Source organism: Mixophyes fleayi, chromosome 6 (genome assembly GCF_038048845.1).
Source record: "Mixophyes fleayi isolate aMixFle1 chromosome 6, aMixFle1.hap1, whole genome shotgun sequence".
In the NCBI taxonomy this organism is placed as follows: domain Eukaryota; kingdom Metazoa; phylum Chordata; class Amphibia; order Anura; family Limnodynastidae; genus Mixophyes; species Mixophyes fleayi.
In genome coordinates this window covers 152,631,691-152,650,364 of record NC_134407.1, presented here as the reverse complement: position 1 = coordinate 152,650,364, position 18,674 = coordinate 152,631,691, and the positions used below count along the sequence as shown (strand labels likewise).

The window sequence follows — 18,674 nt, the reverse complement described above, 5'->3', positions numbered from 1 at the left end:
ATATTGAGCCACGGTACACAAGCAGGTAGTCAGACGTTTGTCGGGTCGGTACACAAACAGACAGTCACAGATGCAAGAAAGTGTAGCAAATAGTAGGATCCAAGGTGGTTTCTCCTTGATGCCATTCTGGCTATCTTGGATAAGGGCAAATCTAAGGGCAAGTTACAAACACAGAGACCTCTAGTGGTCGGAGGTGGAAATATCAGAGTAATTCCTTACAATGACTGACCGAGACCCTTAGAACAAATCACTTTGCAGAAAGCGTGCAAGGAGTTCTAATTACGGAATTACAGACAACAAATTGGGTGAAGTAGCCCAAATATCCTTTGTATTGCAGTGGCAGATCATAGGGGGCGATCGGGGCTGCTTTGATTGTGTTTTAAAAACAATCAGAGCGGCTGGGCAGCACACTCTTCCTGCCTGTCTCTGCCAAACGAACCTGCACAGCAGTGGCGGATCCAGGGGGGGGGGGGGGGGGCGATCGCCCCCCCTAGCAGGGGCTAGCTGCCAACAGCTGCACACTGTGCAGGTCCGTTCAGCAGTGACAGTGTGCTGCCCGGCTGCTCTGATTGTGTTTTAAACAAAATCAGAGCAGTGGAGCAGCACACTGTCACTGCCGAGCGGACCTGCACATAGTGTGCAGCCGCCGGCAGCCTTAGAAATCAGAAAGGGGGCGGGGCCTACATCGCCCCCCCCTAAAATTGCCCCGGGTAAAGCAGTTGTCTAGATCCGCCCCTGCTGCACAGTGTGTAGCTGTAGGCAGCCTTAGCTGTCAAAAAGGGGGCGGGGAATAAATCGCCCCTGGTGAAATTATTTTATAGATCCGCCCGTTGTATTGTGCACATATATGAAGGAAACAAAACATCTTATTTTGCCAACTAGAACAGTATCTATGACTTGTCACAGCAAGTCTCCGGACGATTAACTACACGTCAGGCAATTCAAGTTCTACATTAATGTTCAATATCTGATTGGAACTGGATTATTATATCCTATTTAAATACTTTGTATCACTCATCACAAAAGGTGCACCTTTGGATAATATTGAAAGACTTTTATTTATTTACATCAAAATGCCACGACATTCCTTAAGAGTCTCTACATGTAATTTTTTTAGTTGAACTTACATTAGTGATCTTGGAGATTACAAAATCAAATGAGTTTTTAACTTGTATCATTTTTCAAACCTATTGGAACAGCGTTGTTATTACAACTTACACTTGTGTTCATTTTTATCATCTTCAGCTCAGATTCAGTCATTTTTTATATGTGTTATATGTGTATTTTTAAGATACTTTTTCATCTATTTAGATGTGACACTGTTTATATATAAATAAATTCTATCTAATATACCTTTTTAGCATTGTGTTTGACATGGCTATATTTTGACCAGTTGCAGCGCTGTTATAATTTTTTTCTTTATTTATAGTTTGCTTTTATTTAGTGGGGCCTTACACACCCCGTATTACAAAAAACAAAATGTGGTCATTGCAATAGGTATGGAACCATCCTCATTACAACATGCATATAGTTATATACTGAATAGAGTTTTGAGGGGGTGCTCTTTCAATATAGATCATAGATATCTTAAACAAGCAACCGAAGAGCAGTATGAGTATATGTACAAAAGGCACTCCAGTTCTCTGATGATCAACAAATTGTAAATTATTCAAACATATATATGGTGACCAATAACTAACTATAGAGATTCCAATCATTGGGCAATAAGCCTTTATAATTTGGATCCCATATAGGCGATATATTAAAAACAAAAATGATAAAAAATGAATAATAAAGAATGAAAAAATAAAGAATTAAAAAATAATTTTTATATATAAAATTCATCAGACCTTAGGAAGTAAAAGCCAATAAAATTATATAGTCAAGGGGATTCGTGAGATATGGAGTTGCTCTATATTATTTATGATTTTATTATACTCGAATGTATACTCCAATTATATGTATCTCATATAAATACATTATCCCAAAGATGTATTGATATGTGATAGGAGCCTAAATAATAACCATAAGGGACATGTCACCTAATTATAGGAAATAGAAAGCTGTAGATGTAAAACATTGCTAGTGAATCATATCACATAGGAATGTAATAGCTATTAGAAGTAATGATCCGTATATACCTCTTATATGATAATTATAACCAGTGTACCTACAGCAATCTTGGGTTAACTTAGGTGATCAAGGTAGGGATAAAGAAATTCCCTCATATGTATCCTGCATGTAGCCTCTCTGCTAAAGCGGAAAAATATCCACATCCATATCAGACAACTATAGAAAGTAATGATAACAATTTGTATAGCATAGAATAGAGAAATCAACCTTTCTATTTACTCATTCTATATAATATATCAACTACAATTTCATTAGGATGTGAAAATATTATTGTCAAAAAGCAGGGCTGCATGCACTTTGCAAACATCACATTGATATTGCTCACCAATACGAGATAATCTCAGTTGTCAATTAGTAGGCTCATACATGTAATGGAAAAATCTTGTCATGAGCCATCCATGTATGAATGGAAATGTTCTGCAATAACGTTCCACTGTAAGTGGGAGTGAAACTACATGTCCCTGGTATGAAAGTATACAAATTGCCCCCAGAAAAATAAAGATTACCCTAATGTAGATGCACATCAATACCGAGATCAGCGGTAACGCGACCGCTCTCGGCTAGTACTTCCGGGTCTGTGACGTCATTGCTGACGTCAACACATCCGACGTACGTTTCGCCTCTAGCTTTTTAATAGGATCGTATGAAAAAGCTAGAGGCGAAACCGGAGCACCTGGAGGAAACCCACGCAAACATGGGGAGAACATACAAACTCCTCACAGATAAGGCCATGGTCGGGAATTGAACTCATGACCCCAGTGCTGTAAGGCAGAAGTGCTAACCACTTAGCGACCGTGCAGCCATATTCAAATGGAAATGTTTCTTGAGATTCGCATATACTTGAATACAGGCGCACGTGTGCATGGTTCGTCGACTTCTTTTTAAAACGCGCGTTGCAATGGACTGCAATGAAGCAGAGTCTAAAAAATTACAATGGAATCCCAAGTATGAATGCAACTGGTTATGGTAACATAATATAAAATGGGGGTTATTTTCACATTTATACATACATTTAAACACCAGTTGGTAAAGGACTAACTCAGCTCAGGTGACAGCAGAGGGAAATCAAACGAGTAAAATAAGCCTTTAAAACGGTGACTGTCACATTAACTGCTCGACACCCAGCTAAATATACTGCTGTAGCTAAATATAATCTGGAAAGGACAGAAACAGGCTTATATCTCAATGTGAGAATGGGTCAATTTGTCAAATATGGATAGTTGGAAAATGCTTCCAATCTTTGTAATATACGTTTTCCCTATAATAGGTTCCGGTTCCGGTTCCGGCACCGGCTGCTGTGGATCACCCCCAGCACGACCTGTCAGAGAGCCGCTGGAGAACCACAGTACCTACGTCTGTAATAGGACTTTATCAGCATCACTGACAACGCTTACTGACCAATCAGTGACAAGGGCGTAGTTCATGCCATATGTTTTCATTGTCTATGTGCAAGAGACAAAATGGTATCAATTGCTAAATGACTAAAATGTGTCCGTACTCTATTTCCATAGCCTACATTATGTGTCGGCGACCATATTTCCGAGCTGTGGAAGAACTCAACGAACGGTCTCCGACAAAATGGCTACAGCAGTAACGCCATTCTATGTTCCAGAGTGCTTGGTGTAGTTGTCGGAAGTTACGGATATTATTCTTAGTCATACCCCGGTTCTGGCGGAAGTGGCGGAGTAGAGCGCTCGGTGCATGTTCCTGGCGGAAGTCCTGGGATGCGGAGTGTCGGTGTCTGTGCCGGCGGGTCCGGCGGGTATAGGCCGCGGGGCCTGGGTATGTGAGTGGCGGGTATCGGTGGGTAAGGGGAGTTCGGTCCGGCTAGAATCATGGCAACTCGCCGCCTGACCGACGCCTTCTTATTATTGCGGAACAATGCCGCCCAAAACCGGCACATTCTGGCCGAGCAAGTGAGTAATCCCAGCCGCACGGGGAGTGCACGGAGCCTCGGAGCGGTGAGTCTCCGGCCCCGGTGATCATATAACATACAGTGTAATCTATAGCACCTGTGAGACCTGTGTAATATTATATACCTGTATATGAGGAGTGGGGATCTCTGACCTCCTGTGTAATATTATATACCTGTATATGAGGATGGGGATCTCTGACCTCCTGTGTAATATTATATACCTGTATATGAGGAGGTGGGATCTCTGACCTCCTGTGTAATATTATATACCTGTATATGAGGAGGGGGGATCTCTGACCTCCTGTGTAATATTATATATACCTGTATATGAGGAGGGGGGATCTCTGACCTCCTGTGTAATATTATATACCTGTATATGAGGAGGTGGGATCTCTGACCTCCTGTGTAATATTATATACCTGTATATGAGGAGGTGGGATCTCTGACCTCCTGTGTAATATTATATACCTGTATATGAGGAGTGGGGATCTCTGACCTCCTGTGTAATATTATATACCTGTATATGAGGAGGTGGGATCTCTGACCTCCTGTGTAATATTATATACCTGTATATGAGGAGGGGGGATCTCTGACCTCCTGTGTAATATTATATACCTGTATATGAGGAGGTGGGATCTCTGAACTCCTGTGTAATATTATATACCTGTATATGAGGAGGTGGGATCTCTGACCTCCTGTGTAATATATACCTGTATGTGGGAAGTGATGTGTCTCTGGCCCAGGGATGGTCATATAATAAGTAACACCTCTGTGATTTATATATATATGTATGTGAGGAGCGGTGTGAGAATATCTCTCTGGTGATGGGTGATGTTACATCTGCTCTCAGTATATTTAAATTATGTTTTTCTGAAAAATGACACAAGAGCAGCTATATTACTTGCTTAATGTAGTATCCTTGTATTAATGGGCAATGTGCACATATTAAGTATTCCCATTACTGAAACAATAGTAAGAAAGCACATTTCCATCCAGAACAGCATTATATTTCTGACAAAATAAATAAGTTGGCATTAAACTGTAGTTTCAGAACATCTGGATAGAACACATGTTTTACTTTAACTTTATAAAACTACATGTGAAAAAGCTTGGCAGCCCAGTTGTATGCTTGCTTGTCACATTGCTTCTAGACCTATTGATTCTATTCACCAGTTTGTTAAGCATCCAATGGAGGAGAATGAGTCTCTCTTCAGCCAGATTATAATATTGGAATCTCTCTATGTAGCAGTGGTTCCAGGTTGCATCTGAGCCCATCTGTAAGAAAATATATTAATTTTTTGATGGCTACTTTTCAGTGTTATTTTTTTTTGTGCTAAATATTTGTCCTTCTGCATGTATCAAATTTCATAATGTCAATTTCATAACCTTAGTTGTCATAAATAATAACATTGCAAAAATATTTAGTGGGGGGGGGAATTTTAATTTGCAGCCCACAAGTTAAGGTGACCCTTTTTCTAGCTGTATTATTTATGTTTGTTTATATATCACCAATCATATTATTCAGCGCTGTACAGAGGATCTGTAGACCTTCACATCATTCATAATGATTCACAATAGAGAGCTGGGCTGTATTGATGTTTAGGCAGCTCAGACATGGTTCTATAGAGTGGATTAAGCTTTTATTTTTCTACTGGATGTGCACTAAATTCTCTCCAGTCCATATTATGATGCAGAAATGTCACAAAATGGCTTTATTTTTTTTTATTCAGTCTGTGGTTAACCCAGTTGCATAACTGACTTCATCTGTAACACCTAAAAAAGGTGTGATCATACAGAATGTATATACTTTTTACTCTGAAACGGTAAATAGGAAATACTGACATTACTGTGTTCTCAGTTTTGTTTTGTTCCATATGCTCCGTAGTCTGAGGCATCCTTGCAGCATAGTGTATTATAGAACAGTAGGAAGTGTAAACCCATCCATCAACAGCCATTCAACTTTTATTTTCCATTTTCATTGCATTGTCTGCTGACGAAGTGTATGTGAAATACAATGCTCATTTATACTTCTGAGTAGAGATAGACTGAAGGAGACAGTATACTGAGGGAGCCCTGCAGTTCTGTCTTATTTGATAAATCATAGCACTATATGATATACATATTTCTCTTGTATACATGTGTAATGTTTACAATAAAATAGGTAAAACATTTCATATATATTTTAAAGTGGAGTGACAGGGTACATATGTCAATTTTCCAAGTCTTTTTCAAGATGTAGATGGCACTGCTACTTTTTACTTTGAAGTGGAACTAAACCCCTAAAGTGAAAGTACATTATATTAAAGGTTCATGTAATAAGCATCTATTCATACTTTGAAAATGTGTAAACTTAAGCTCCACTACATTCAGGGCTGGACTGGTAGTAAAGTCACCCAAATTACTACAGGCACCTGAATTATGTGAGTGTGTCTTCTCCAAGTGCTTGCTTGATTTTCTTTCCCCTTTGAAAGTGAATATTTTTGGCTAAATAATAGTAGTGGTAAAGTTATTTAAAAAAGTCATATCTGTTGACCCTGATTCAGTTTTTTTCATTTGTTGGTACAGTAATTTAGATTGCAGCTTATTTAGAGAAATTGTAGCTCGGTGTAATTAAATATAAAATCTGAAAATCCTAATAGGGTTACTAAATTGTATATGTCATGAAATTGGCATGTTAATCTATAATGTTATGGAAGCTTGCATCAGTGTGAAAAAGACAGCTGTGAAATATTGCTTACTATTCTATCCAGAAATCATGATCTTTCCTAACTAGACATGGAACATACACATAGTGAGGAAAGTCATTTTGTTTTGTGGAAAATAGTGCATGCCTCCGTGCTGTCACTGGTTCCTATGGAGTTGATAAAGCTACATTCTCATGAATATTAGTTAAGCCCACAAAAATAGCTGTTTTCACTTTTGTGTAGGCAATTTTGATGCATGAATAAGGCAAAGCGTTCTCCTAATCTAATTGAGTTTTGCAAGTATTTGCATTTTATAAAACAATAAAAATGTACTATTTTTCATGTTACTTAGTCCTGCTTCTCCTTATGCTGGTCTCTGCTAAGTTTTAATGCAATCTAAAGGCATTTATCCTTCTCGATTACAATGCAGTAAACCTAAATTTTCCAATAATTTGTAAACAATATCTCTTCCAGTACTTGGTGTACTGTTCGTTTAATCAGTAGTAAGTATTTACACGGATATGTTCTTTTAATAATGCATGCTAAGACATAGTATTGGTGATTGCTACTAATCAGCATTGATGATCTGTATTCTGTCTCTCTCTCTCTCTCTCTCTCTCTCATTACTCCTGTACTCCCTTGCTCTCCCTGCCTTCCATCTGATGAATTGCACCCCAGGAACTTGATGAGGTACAGTCTCTGCACCCTAATTCAGTGATTTCCCTAGTTGGTCTTATTCTTTAAATGGTATTTTCAGTGATTTGCTCCTGTTATCTAAAGTACTTGTATAATTTTTAACTTTTGTTTTTATTGTGTTTGGACTTTTTGTTCGAATGCTCCTCTTCTAATTTATATTACTATTTGTGTAGAGCCTTTAGCGAAAACTCTCTAGTGTTACTTTAGCAATAGTGCCTGCATTTGTGCAGCTACTTTACTTCTGTCTTCTGTTTTTTTGTGTTTTTTGATTAGGAATCGCTAACCTAGTTGTTCTGTTACATTGTCAAAACTTTATCCCACTAGATCTCTGTTTGAAAGTTATATTACAGAATAACAAGTGTAGCCTATCGCTTAGGAAATCAGAAGGTCCACATAAAGGAAATAGAGGTGGCAAGTGGTTGTGGTCACATGCTGCACATTCACCGGCACTATAGACCACGTAACAATCAGCTGGTGGTGTCATTCATTAATGTAATGAAACTTTTTTTTTTTTTTTTTCCTGGAGCAATAAATAATCACTTTTATATGCAAGTTCCTCTGAACCCCCTAACTTATATAGCTGTTTATTGGTTACCCCAACTGCCGCAATCACCTGCACACAGCTTTTTGTCTGCTCCTTTGGCAGCAAGATGATGACAGAGCTGACTGAACCCAACCTAGCCATTCAGGCAAGGATAGCGTGTGTGTCATGTATGTGGCCCCTCTGTCAGGTGATCTGCTTTATGCAGTTAGCTGTGCCGATAACGCTCTCCTCTACCTGCTATCAGCATGTGTGGACCAGTATTTCATTACAGTTAACTGTGAGGATTGGGGAGCTACCTATCATTGAGGTTGTCCAAAAGGAAACCATTCCTTTAGCGTACACAAGGGTCCAATATACAAGTTCAATAAAGTTACCTTAGATGGGTATTCACTAAGAAAAGCAGTGACCAGTGTGATGATTTGAGACCATGCTATATAACTGTCATCTGCCGCATTGCATTCTTCCCACGTGACATTTGTGCACTGTATAGTATTATTTTCATACCCGATTACCTATTCTTTTCAGATTGCAGATGACCGCATGGCCTTGGTGTCGGGCATTAGCTTGGACCCAGAAGCTGCCATTGGAGTCACAAAGCGTCTAACTCCCAAATGGGTGGATGGAATAGAAGAAGTAAGATGCACGATGGGGGGGATGGGGCGGAACCTTTCTTCATCTGTAGCAGGGGGGACACCAGTGTTGGGCACTGACAAAAGAAGGATTCTTTCTCTGTTGGGCACTGACAAAAGAAGGATTCTTTCTCTCCCCTATAACAGTTTGCTCTCCTGCTCCTCCAAGTTGTTTCCCAGTGCCAGTACTTTTTTTTTCTTTTTTGTAGCAAAAATAAGAACAAAATACACTTTTTTTTTTTTGCAGTTTATTGGAACCCCACAAATATATTGCTACATTTATTCTACATAATGTTTATAGTTATAATATAATTTTATGTATGCATGTATTTATTGTCTTGCGATTGACCTCTTGCAGCGTCTAGCAAGTACTCTCAGTGTATTTTCAGCCATATATTTATCTGGCAAAGTGGTTTATTTTTGTTACTCTAGATTACAGTGCTGTTCTGTGGTGCCCTTTATATTGGATGTAGTTTTGTGTTGCATCCCAGGATAATAAAAATTAACATGAACAACTCAGAGGACAAAAGGGAATACCACTTTAAATAGCTCTTTGTTGAATCTGATAGTCTTGTGTCTTTAATCTGCTTTCTTATGTATTCTACTGGATGTTCTCAATCATCTTATGTTCTAGATCCAGTATGATGTCACACGTATTAAACAGAAGATGAAGGAGCTGGCCAGTTTGCATGACAAGCACTTAAACCGACCCACGTTAGATGACAGCACAGAGGAGGAGCACACTATAGAAATCAGTACTCAGGAGATCACACAGGTAACATTGAGTGATAACATATAGAGAAAAACTGTTGCTTGCGCTTGTTCTAATGTCATGCACTGTCTTGTAGATGTTCCACCGCTGTCAGAGGGCAGTGCAGACCTTACAGAGCCGAGCACGGAACTGTACAGAGCAGGAGGAGCGAGTGTTACGGAACGTAGTCTCTTCACTGGCACAGTCTCTCCAGGACCTCTCCACAAACTTCAGACATGCTCAGTCTGGTTATCTCAAAAGTAAGGATTGTCTCTTCCATGTCTGAGTGTTTTTTTATGTTTACAATCCATAACGAACATATCAACAAGCTTGCCATCTAATTGGGTAAAAACAACTCTAAAACTTATTTTTAAAGCTTGCAAAAGTGTATTAAAATAATTTTTTGAAAAGTTGCAGACTTTTTAAAGGGTTACAAGAGTAATATCTACCTTTTATACAGTCACAGTGGTTACTGGCTGGGAGCTGCCATGATGGTTTATCTGAGTGTGTGTTATCTGTCTTTTCCAATAACAAGGGATAAGACCAGTTCACTATTTACCACACTATATGACTTTAGTTATACTGTGGATGATCTGGCTCTGGTGTCATTTGTATTGCTGTTACACAATGCTAACCATTATTTCATCTGTAGGGATGAAGAATCGAGAAGAAAGATCTAAACATTTCTTTGACACCTCTGTTCCCCTAATGGATGATGGAGAGGATAATACCTTGTATGATCGGGTAAGAAACAGCTTGTATCAATTGCAGTAGAAGTATAAAATCGCCTATATGTAGTGGAGCCAGCTGTTGTGTGAGCTAAATTGGTATGCAGATTAATTCACTAAGAACAAATTACATGAGTCTGTCATATGATTGGTGCATTCTTCTATTCTCTTGGTGCCTCTGTGAAATGGCCATTATTAGAGAATTACATTCTTAGGGATTTTGGTTCCATCTACAAAACAATCTGCTGCCTCGTGTGTAAGGAACAGGTGCACTTTAATTGACCCTAACTTCTTTAGTCTGATTAAATGACCGCTTTGAAAGACACACTCTTAGGGAGGGTAGATATAGACTGCTAGATAGATAAGTGTAATGAATGAAGTTTAATGGGGAAGTATGTTTTGATATAAGGATTTTAAAGTGTAAATGTATTCTGTAAGCAGGAATTATTCTGTAAACTATATTTATAATTTATGCAACACAGACCTTTGTCTCCTGTCTTTCACTTCATAATAAACCTATCTGTCTGATCTAGTATTCATCTGCATTTTTAGACAATCATGTTCCTTTTTTATAAGGATAGAAATGTTTTATTAAAAAAGGTTAAATATATCCCACCCATATGCAATTGTGATTCAAACATTATCAAATATGCCACTCATGACTTATATATGCATTATTTTGTTTCTTAATTTCAGACCAAATTATGTCTAAATTGCTGTGTGAGGCTTTCAGATGACCGATAATCTTTGATAACATCTGATCAGGATTGATGAGATGTTGATCCTTACTGCCTGCAAATTCAGACTGCTGATGATTGGTGCATGCACCTTTTCATCTGATCCTTCAGATCAGAGAAGATTTTATCTTCTGCATCGGAAAGGGTTCTTTACAGTAACAGCAGTACAGATAATCGGCAAAGATCTATTGACATGGTCTGTTTTATAGTATAGTTGGCATGATCTAGTATGTGTTTAACCTAGACAACAAAAGGCTTGGGTCTATCTGGGATTTTCTTCTGTTTGTTTTGTTTTTTTTCCTTCCAGTTCTTTAAGATCTTTGAAAAGCATGCAGACATGACAGGTTACTTGCATTATACTGCTGTCTGTAATTGGTGCAGCCATTGAGTGACTGCAGGCTGATTATACAATACAAAACACCTTGCTCTGAGTCTTTTCTTTACTCTGTCCAGGAATTCACAGATGATCAGCTTGTTCTAGTACAGCAGAATACATTAATGGTGGAGGAACGGGAGCGTGAGATTCGTCAGATTGTACAGTCCATTTCTGACCTGAATGAGATCTTCCGGGACTTGGGAGGGATGGTGGTGGAACAGGTACCTGGCATTCCTTTCTGTTGTCTAGTAATTGTGATACCCTTTTAATAGACATCCTCCTGAAGTGACTTCTAAATATGTTTTTTAGGGAACTGTTTTGGACAGAATTGACTATAATGTGGAGCAGTCCTGTATTAAAACAGATGATGGGCTGAAACACTTGCAAAAGGTACGTAATCCTTGTATATCTATTGGGATACATTGTATGTTAAAATATTTTTATGGTAACTGACAATCACATAACTATATTTGCCTCACTGTTACTGCCAAGAGAATTGCATTGTTTAAAACGACTAAAACTAGTCCGTTTCCAAGGGGAGGCTTGAAAGCCTTAGGGGAAAATTCAATTCCCACCAATACAACGCTTCGCTAAGTCTATTACTTATTATGTGGTAATTACTGTATTAACGGTAATTATGCACTCTATTAACGTAATATCGGTAATCGTGCGCATGCCATGTTACTTTTTACAGGAACACTGTCAATTGAATTACACCCTTAGAGTTCAAGTCATTGTTCAGATGTTTCTCTGATAACTCTTATCCCAACCGTGTCTAGTGATTTACTCAATCACCAGGAAGATTCTATTTTCTGAAAATTGTGGACAAAGTTGTTATGTCGGGCACAAAATTGTAGAGGATATAAATTCTGAATTGTTTCAAAAGCACTCTTATTGCTTTTACTTAAGGAAAAACACTTTTAACACACAACATTATGAGTAAATGCATAATTGATCTCACTGGTTTGTAGCGAGTCTACTGTCTTGCTGGTACTGTGTGTGTGGGTTGGTGCTGCATTTCCATCCTTCCTCATTGTAAATGCTGTAAAAATGTCTGAGTCATCTGTGCTCATGTAAGGATAGATGCTTAGAGATTTCCCACTTTTTGGTGACACCAGATGGCATGCAGGGTAGAAATGCAGGATTTTTTTCTCAGACTATGTTTAAATCCATTTCTCTCTTGTTTTGCAGGCAGAGCAGTACCAGAAAAAGAACCGCAAGATGCTTGTTATTTTAATTCTATTTGTCCTTGTTCTTGTCTTAATTGTTGTGCTAATTGGTGTAAAGTCTAATTAGGTCATTCTTTAATTTTATTATTATTAGTTTGGACTTTTCTGTGAATTTTTTTTGTTTTGTTTTTTTTGTCGACTTTACTTTCCTTCCCATGTGTCCAGGGAAGAAAAACAAAAATTAAGTAACCATTTTTTTCTCCCAGGGAACCTGAAACTAGTTCCAAGCACTGCTGATGCTTCAAGAAGTTAATGCACATATCTGGGTATCCTTTCCAGATTTGGATACAAACACATTATGGACCAATGCAGTGCTGACCTTAGTATTGTGCACTACTTACTTGTAATGAACACTATTGTTTCTCAATGCTTTGAAAATGAAGGTTGTGGGCCGATGATGATGTACGCTTTAATTGTTATTTGTACGTTTAAGAAATGGTTGTGGTCTGAACTATGGGCACCAATATGTTGTCGATACAAATTCGGCAAGGGGGATCTCTTTAGCATAATCTAGAAAGGCTTTCATATTCATACTTAATCTGTTTTGTTAATCAGTGAAGGGGAGGGGGGGGATTAAAAAAATCCCCGCTAAGTATTGAAGTGTATTGTTGCTTACACGCATTGGCGGTAGTTATTTTGTTGGCTGCATCAATATTCATGAAAATGCAGCCTATTGATTTGTTAATAATTAGTGATATCACGGAGGCATGGGTATAAGTTCTTAGTGAATTGAGGGGAAGAATATTGGTTCAGTCCACTTGGGTAGGCAATGGGTGCACTTTAATTTGGAAAACATGTACCCTGATTATTGTAAGAAAGAGAGACATTTGTAACATTATAAAATGTATGTAATTGTACCCAGTTATTGATGAGCTTGTTATTTCAGTGTTCTCTTTAGAAAATTTTGCCAGCCAGGTGACATTAAAAAGTAGCTGGTGTGGGTACAGTGTAATACTTTAATTATTATTTCAATCATGTTGGAGGTTATTGCCCACACCTGTCAGGACTGGTCAGACTGGTGGTCAGTGGTCTAACACACACACTGCTGGCTGTAGTGCTCACATAGTGCCTGTTCTAATAGGAGAAGCAATGTTCTATTCTATTAAAATAGGACTCTGTTGGGCTCCAAGAGCCCTGTGGAAAGTAAAAACAGCCGAGTGGAGCACCTGGGAAATGGGTGCTGGGGAGAACACTGTATTTAAAAAATGAACAATTTTCTTATGCACTCCTTATATGTAAGCCCACCAGAAAGATAAATTGCTTTCACTCTGCTTACGTGCACAAACCATGTAAAATTTTATATAATGTATGAAAACGTTTTACATGTGTTGGTGAATATCAGGAGACAGGCAGATTGATGTGTGTTCACATGTATCTAGATTTTGAATCTGGAAAGTACATAGAAATCTTACCAATCCGTTTAAAGCCCTTTTTAAAACATATCTTTCACCTGTTTGTATTGGAGGCAGCCATTTAGCGGACTGGAGTCAATATTCAGATTATCAGTTCACTAGTTGGCTCAGTGATTTCACCAATTTCTAATGAAGTGAGTGATGCGCCGTAACTTCATGGATATTTAGTTCACCAAACAAAATGGCTGTCTCCACTGTGAATAGGCAGGTTTGCTTTATCTGTTCAAATATGCATTACTGCATCGGATTCATTCTTGCTACTGAGGTTACCCCCATCAACTTCAGTTCAAATCCTAGAATTTGTGGAAATATCGGTTGCTGATGTTAACACTTTGTAAATACTGTTATTATAAAAGAGAGTTCTATTATTTATCATGAACAGGACTAGTGCAAGCCAGTACGAGTTATGTTATATTTTATTGTAAAAAAAAACTGCAGGTCCGTTAATAAAAAAAATCATTGCATTTCAGTAGTTTTTAAATCTGCTCTTTGTGGCTGCAAATAATGAACTAAACAATTTAATTTGTATCTTACCATTATCATTCAGATATTGTCTTCTCTTGCTAATATCAGAAAGGAGTAATTTATAAGACCCTTATTTTAGTGGGAATAGCTGTAGGTCTGTGTCTCCTCTGTAAAATATGTACATTATGGGAAAATTCTCAGTGCATGGTATAATGTCCTATGCAGCTCAGCCCTGTGCAGTGCATGTTATATGATACTGATTGGTTTGTTTCTTAAACCCGCTTCTTTACTGTCATTCTATTACAACTCATTTTTGTTATTAAACTGTTGGAGTGATTGTCTATTTAACGACTGTGTGTTTCATTTTGATCACAACCCGTATTAATGAAACAAAGGAGAGCCTGAGACTATTTCAGGATACAGGAAAGTATGGGTGTTAAGATCCATAAGGATATTTGATTATAGGTTATTCCCTGCCTTTTTGATATGGGTAGTGGTGCTGGATCACTTAAAAATAACTTGCTGTATAAATGTATTTAAAGGAAATAGCGCAGGGCACATATTTATATAATTGCGTATTTACTGGTTTTTGTTGTATCGCGTGGCACTTTGTATAGGAAATGCATTCCTTCGTGAGGTATTTGTCTCATGCAATAAGCATTTGTTTGAGGAGTCTTGTCTTGCTTCTAGAGGCAGTCCTCATTAAGGCTAATTGAGTCTATTCAATGTGAGTGACCAACACTTGAATACACAACAGGGAGTTGTTACCTGTATCCTGCCTGGATAAAGGGAAAGAAACCTGTCTGAACATTGTAAACAGCACGTGATGTAGGATATCACAGAGAAGTACATTTTATTCAGTATAGATTGCATTTAAATCCATGTTTGGGGAAATATTGCATCCTGATACTGAAAATAATTTAGACTTCTTGGGGCCAGCAAAAAGTTCAGGGACCTGGCTTACCACACTGCTAAGCTGTGTCCAAAACTGTACCAGCAAGGGGTTACCCTAGCAGCGACCGTTACGCAGAAGGAATGTGGTTCTGGAAGCCGTGAAGGAGACCAGTGGTGGCTGCAGCTTAAGTCCCTTCTACTACAATTAGAGGGCGCATTTGCGATAAAGAAAGAGAATGGTGGCAAAGTAAGCCCAGCCTGTTCCTAGCAACAACAGACAGGGTGGCATAGGCGGTCCATCCTGTCACAGGAAGGTTGCGTGATGTTCCAGTAGGGTGAGTTGAAGGTCTAGCAATAAAATTAACCAATACGGTCTGCTGATTGAGAAATAGACTTGTGATACTCCTCAGAGATTAGGTACACAAGTGCAATGATGCGCCAGGCCACAAAACCCTTCAACTTTCTAGTAAAGAACAACAAGGTAAAAGTTACTCATTGGTTTCTAGTGTCACAGCCTGCTGTTTCAGGAGTAGAGTATCTTTGTCTGGCATTGTAAATAAACGTGGAGAACTAAGCCATAGAATGTCTGTGGCTGATTCGGCTACACACAAGTTGAACAAGTCCCAGCATTGGGTGGGTGAACAGAATGATAGGTTGACATGTTTGTCAGCTAATGAACATGTGTATATAAACAGATATCAGATTGTACAAATTATTGCATGCCCTGATAGCTGTAGTAGTTGTAGTTACACAACTGCTAGATAGCAAGTTAAATGATAAGCCATATTTGGTAGACTTCTCAATACTCCTATGCAACCAACTGTTTGAATTTAGACTAAAAGAGATGTATCAGGAAATGATTCAGAGAAGTTCCCCTGAAGAAGCAGCGATTTGAGACACACCACTGGAAAAACTGCCAGAAGAAAATAGGTGGTTGTGAGAATGTGTTTGTTTACATTTCCCATTGTGTATTGTATGGGAGGTGAGTTAGGGAACACAGATGTGAAAAAAAGAATACAACAGAAGTTGCCATGGAGAAATCCATTATAATTTCTATTCATAATAGTGGTCAAATAGAAGATTGATCCAGGATTTGTCACTCCATCTGTTATCAGCCCTATGTGCAGGAAGGGGAACGCAAGTGTATGTATTAACATATTTTTGGTGTCATAGGATTTTGATCATTTGATCAGACTGCATGATCAGTTTGAGCCCAGACATCGGGCATTCAGGACAATGCGGTTGAAAATTGACAGACTGACTAACAAAATGACTGTCTGTACTCTGCATAAAGAAGAAGCATTAAAGAAATCCTAAATGTACAAAATGCTACAGTAAAATGTGTAGCATCCACATGTACTGAACTAAAAGTCCTTATCTGTGTACTTCATGTATTACATGTGCCTTTGTTCTCTGAGAAAGCAGTGTGCATTATACACACTTTTTGAGCTGCTATATGTAAATATATTATGCTGAGGAGGTGTTTAGGGAAACTGTGGCTTTCTAGCTGATATGGAACTGCAAGTCCTGTCAGCACTTTTTTTTTTTATTTATTTTTTTTTATTTTTTTTTTTATACACGAAGCCCGAGATGTGGTGCTCCATAACATCCAGTGCTGGGGCCTTGGCCCTTTGTACCAATCCCAAAAGGCCCCTTAAGGAGAGAATAAAAATAAAAAAGTGCCCATAGATCCCAGCCTAATGGCCAGGGGGGGTTAAAAAATGTTTCTGGTCCAGCCAAAAGGCCAGAACCAAGAAATAAAAAGGTGATGCAAGGCACTGTGCTTGTGTCTTACTGTGCCCAAAATATGACTGCTGCTGCCACCATCACCGGTGCATTTTTAGGGCACCTACAGGCCCTGTCCCCCGGAGCCACAGGCACCTCAAGCTCCTAAAACCCCCGGCCTTCTGGCATCACACTAAGGTTTCACATGGCCCTTTCAGGGCGGCCGACAACCCCTTACTAGGACAGGTATTGCACTTGATCTTAGCGAAAAGGCTGAGAAGAATTCCTCCCCCCCCCCCCCCATCAAATACATTTATTAGGATGTTCTAAATGTCTACTGTACATAACATACATTTTTACAGTTGCTCTTGATTGCAAATGCAAGTGTTACGACTAAAAATCATGTACAATTGATATGCTCAAAGTTTGGATTGTATGCTGCTCCATGCACTTGGCAGCCCTTACTAATACATTGACTATGGGCCCAGTCCCCTCCCTATCCCACCCCTGAAATTGTAGGCGGTGGTAGGAGTCCTTTGTGTTCGAAGATGAATTTGATTCTGCATTAACTGGTGTATGGTCTGGCTCTGGGCAGATACATTGTAATTGTGTGCAAAATAGGTAACAAATAACCATTTTACGCTCCTTAATTAATAAGGCCTGGTGAGTGTAAGCACACAGCCCCAATTTATTGGAATCTGTTCTTGCTGATGTCCAGCCATTCAAATATCCATGGAGCAGTGTGACCTTTTTCTTACAATAGTGAATCTTCCTGTAGTTAAAAGCATTTAATTTAAATATAGGAATTTTTTTCTGGTGCATGTAGCCACTTTCTAGTGAAGAGGACAGGGTGGTGTCCTCCATGACGTGAGTCACGGCAAACCGCGTAATGTAGGCTTTGCCACCTGCGTCATATTGATGCTGCTTCATAAATGCATCGTTGGGGGCTGTGCCAAAATGACATGATTCCCTGCCCCCCTTCGTCCTCATCCTTAACCATCCCTCCAGGATATGTACAGATTTTAGTGTTAATCTGCATTTTAAGTTAAAGTACTTTGATCTACCCATGGTATATATATTGCTCAAGGGGTGGCATTATTAACCACTATTAATGTGTCTGGTGACTCCCTAGTCAGTCTCCTGTCCATGTGCTAGGATGCCTCATCCCTATCCTTAATCCTACTGGAACCATAGTCAAGAAGGGCACTAGGAGTAGGTATAGCAATTATCATAACAAGAGTGCAGAATTGTGAACAATATAAGTTTAGGCAGACAGGAGGAGAAATGATTCCGAGGATGATCTATCACAATAAAATCTTCTATATAAAAATCATTGGTCTGCTTGTCTGTCCAGTTATGCATTCGAACACCCCTGCACCGTGTGAGATGGTCCAGTTGGATCCTGGCCAGGTTTTAGAGAGGTTAGGGTTCCAGTCGAACCTCCCGTTGGTTTATGGTGGGCAGAACTTTGACCTGGTGAATCTGTTCTGGGCCTTCCACTAGATGGATTTCAGTGACATTTAATATAAAAACAAAAATGACACTGGGCAACCACCTAATGGGTATGTTGGAAGACTTGCTAATTATTTTTAAAAAGTTGACAGTTACATCCAGCTCATTGATTATAGCTTGAAGATTTAAACCCAGGCACTGCAGGGTACTTCAGCTAGTAATTAACAAAACAGGATCTTTATTCTTAAGATTATTTGCAGAATTATCTATATTTCAATGCCACAGCTTTTGTTTCTCAGGACTT

The 18,674-nt window shown here is 38.8% G+C and overlaps 1 protein-coding gene across 2 annotated transcripts; it reads left to right on the top strand.

Annotated features, from left to right (window-relative positions):
- The first annotated feature begins 3,661 nt into the window (after positions 1 to 3,661).
- Positions 3,662 to 14,647, top strand: STX16 (syntaxin 16). Of its 2 annotated transcripts, none has more exons than XM_075176807.1 (8): positions 3,662 to 4,094; positions 8,498 to 8,605; positions 9,236 to 9,376; positions 9,450 to 9,612; positions 10,005 to 10,096; positions 11,271 to 11,414; positions 11,503 to 11,583; positions 12,385 to 14,647. In XM_075176807.1, exons 1-8 carry the CDS (start codon positions 3,969 to 3,971, stop codon positions 12,487 to 12,489), a joined length of 960 nt encoding a protein of 319 aa, XP_075032908.1. In that variant the 5' UTR covers positions 3,662 to 3,968; the 3' UTR covers positions 12,490 to 14,647. The 2 variants fall into 2 exon arrangements, with proteins under 2 accessions (XP_075032908.1, XP_075032909.1); XM_075176808.1 differs by having other exon boundaries at positions 3,664 to 4,049.
- The last annotated feature ends 4,027 nt before the right edge of the window (positions 14,648 to 18,674 follow it).